Raw genomic sequence first — 2,654 nt, 5'->3', positions numbered from 1 at the left:
GCTTTGGTTTTAAAGCTTCCCTGATGACGTTATTAACAAATATCAGCGTTACAAGTATTTTGTGTGTGTGAGTGTGTCTGTTTATTTATGTATATACAGTGTGTGTCTGTGTGTGTGTGCATACTACACAGTACTGTAAATCTCATTTTCAGGTGCTGGTATAACTACAATTCACAAAACATTGAAGCAAACACGTTTTGGCTGTAATTAAAAAGTTCCCAGTGCATGATCAATCAGTTTTCCAAAAGTGTGCACTACCCCTTTAAAATCAGCTCAAAAGGCACATGTCAGTTGTGGGTTTAGTTTCAAACTTTCAAATGTGAGAGAATTCAGGCTCTGCACTCTGTTGGCTGGAGGTTAATGAAACAGTTTTGTTGCAACTATGTGCAGACCCGCCTGGTGTTGTCAAAGAGACGTTGCAGGGTGTAGATTTGTGTGACAGCGACAGCGAACATGACCAGCAGGTTGAGGCAGGACCAGAAGGACACGCGCCACAGGTTGTCCTCCAGAAGGTAGCGGTCCCTCGCCTCAAAGGCCCGCAGCACCGTCTGGACCTGACGGCTCCTCTCCAGGTGCTGGTACACAGAGTCCAGCCTCGTCTGGTGGAGGAAGAAAGAGCAGACAAGGAGGAGATGAAAGAAAGAGAACAAAAAGAATGACATCAGATAATTCAAGTGTTGTTTGGAGGGAAAACACAGATGCAGCAGATGTAATGGGTCTCTGCATTTCCCTCTTACCCTGATGTCCTCCAGTTTGTACTCTACCATGCTCTCTGTCGTGGCCACATTCGCCCACTCCTCTCGGCCTCTACCTGCGCTGCTCTGACTATTAATGGTCACCTCAAAGAACACCATCTTCTCTGACAGTTTGCTGAAGCTGTTGTCGAAACACAGCCGGTAGTCTCCATCCTCTGTGGGATCCACCCTGCAGGAAAAAAATGGTATGAAAAAATACAAATGAGGAGGATTACAGGGGCTGAGCATCATATCAAAAGGAGGCTATTGTTGGAAAGCTTTAAGGTGACCCACGTGTGGATGCCATCAGATCTCCTGAAGTCAGAGACCAGTCGGTGTCCGCTGGGTGAGATGAGGGCAAAGCCTACATCCAGACCCGACCCGGCTATGACCTGTGGTAGAGAACAACACAGAGAAAGAGGTTAGTAAGGCAGAATATTCAGGATACCCAGAATTCACTCACATATCCACTGTTATCTTCACATTTTCATTCCAGACATGCAGCGAGCTTTAATCAGCCTATGTGGTCAACGGCTGTCTGACATTCAAATTACGCTCCTTATGGTACACAGCAGCAACCTATCTCACATAATACATCACAGTGAAAATAAGAGAACAGTTTGGGTATCTGTCTGGAAATTCTTTTTGTCACTACATACCACTGCCTCCATCGTGCTCTCCAGTTGACTAGTGTGGTTTTGTTTTTATCATTCTCTGAAAACCCACACAAATGACTGACAGTCTTCACAGACTTCCCGATCTTTTTTTGGGGGGGGCATGCTGCAACTTTGTCAAAATGTTGTGTCAAAAAGTACACTTCCACATCATGAACCAGCCTTCGACCTTACAGGAGTTACAGAATGAGACGTCCATCATCCACGCATCTGCCTTAAGAGCATCAAGCGTCAACTGCATCAGCGACGATGCCCCAGACACTCTGACTCCACGCTCAGCAACAACAGGAAGGAGTCACATGGGGGCAGTCAGGACTAAATCTTCACACTAACACAGTCCTGCGGCTGCCACAGGGCGCAGAAGCAGTATGATGACTACAGTGTGATGGCAGGAGGTGAGGCAGTGCAAAGGTCATGACCATAAAACGACTGAAGGCCAGCAACACATAATCACTGAGTTGAGAACAGATGTGCTTTTGAAATTGCAGCTGTATTTTTGAAAAAAAAAAAAAAATCGGCAGAATATTTCTGGTGTATATGAGACATTTATTTTATATTCATTTTGCTGGCCATCATATATTTTGGTTGTATTTACAACACTACCTTGTCAGTAACTGTTGTGTGTTTGTGCTTGTTCCTAATGGATGCTGAATACTTTAAAACATTTTTTGTTGAAATTTTTTTTAAGGGTAAGCAGATAAATATTTTAGTCTACTTCTATGCATTCTCTTGGGCGTCTTCTAAAAAAAGCAGTAGTGGATGTCCTTATCTCTCAGCATGGAAGACCAAAGTCCAGTGCCTACTCGCTTTGTTTTTCAGTTAGACATGACTCACAAACTTTAACAAAGCTATCCAAAACGAGACACAATATAAAAAAAAAATCTAAACCGAGAGAGAAAGAGAGGGAGAGAATTACATTTACCTGGTATTCGACCTCCATGCTGTCATTCCTCACGGTGGTTTGGTAAAAACACTCAGTGCTGCCAGCAGGTAACAGAAATGTAAATTCCATGTCTTGATTTGGCCCCAAACCCAAAGTCAAGTCAACAGTCAGCATGAAATATGTCAGCAAACAGAGCCATGCAGACACATTCATCATCATCCTGTCGCAGTGCATAGTCCATTTATTCCACTTCCACCAGCTCTGCCCTATGTTACACGTGCACAATAAAATACTTTCAGTGTATATCTGTGTTTTCTTTCTCTCATACTCCGACGGGTGGAGAAGAGCCTTTTAGTAACTGGA

The 2,654-nt window shown here is 43.8% G+C and overlaps 1 protein-coding gene across 2 annotated transcripts; it reads right to left on the bottom strand.

Moving 5' to 3' along the window:
* Positions 1-139: 139 nt before the first annotated feature.
* Positions 140-2,654, bottom strand: tmed1a (transmembrane p24 trafficking protein 1a). Of its 2 annotated transcripts, none has more exons than XM_041062766.1 (4): positions 2,331-2,654; positions 1,029-1,126; positions 738-924; positions 140-599 (listed from the first exon to the last, which is right to left on the bottom strand). In XM_041062766.1, exons 1-4 carry the CDS (start codon positions 2,523-2,525, stop codon positions 381-383), a joined length of 699 nt encoding a protein of 232 aa, XP_040918700.1. In that variant the 5' UTR covers positions 2,526-2,654; the 3' UTR covers positions 140-380. The 2 variants fall into 2 exon arrangements, with proteins under 2 accessions (XP_040918700.1, XP_040918701.1); XM_041062767.1 differs by having other exon boundaries at positions 840-924.

This window comes from Toxotes jaculatrix, chromosome 18 (genome assembly GCF_017976425.1).
Source record: "Toxotes jaculatrix isolate fToxJac2 chromosome 18, fToxJac2.pri, whole genome shotgun sequence".
In the NCBI taxonomy this organism is placed as follows: Eukaryota; Metazoa; Chordata; class Actinopteri; family Toxotidae; genus Toxotes; species Toxotes jaculatrix.
The sequence above is the reverse complement of the archived record's forward strand: the minus strand, read 5'-3'. Positions and strand labels throughout refer to the sequence as shown.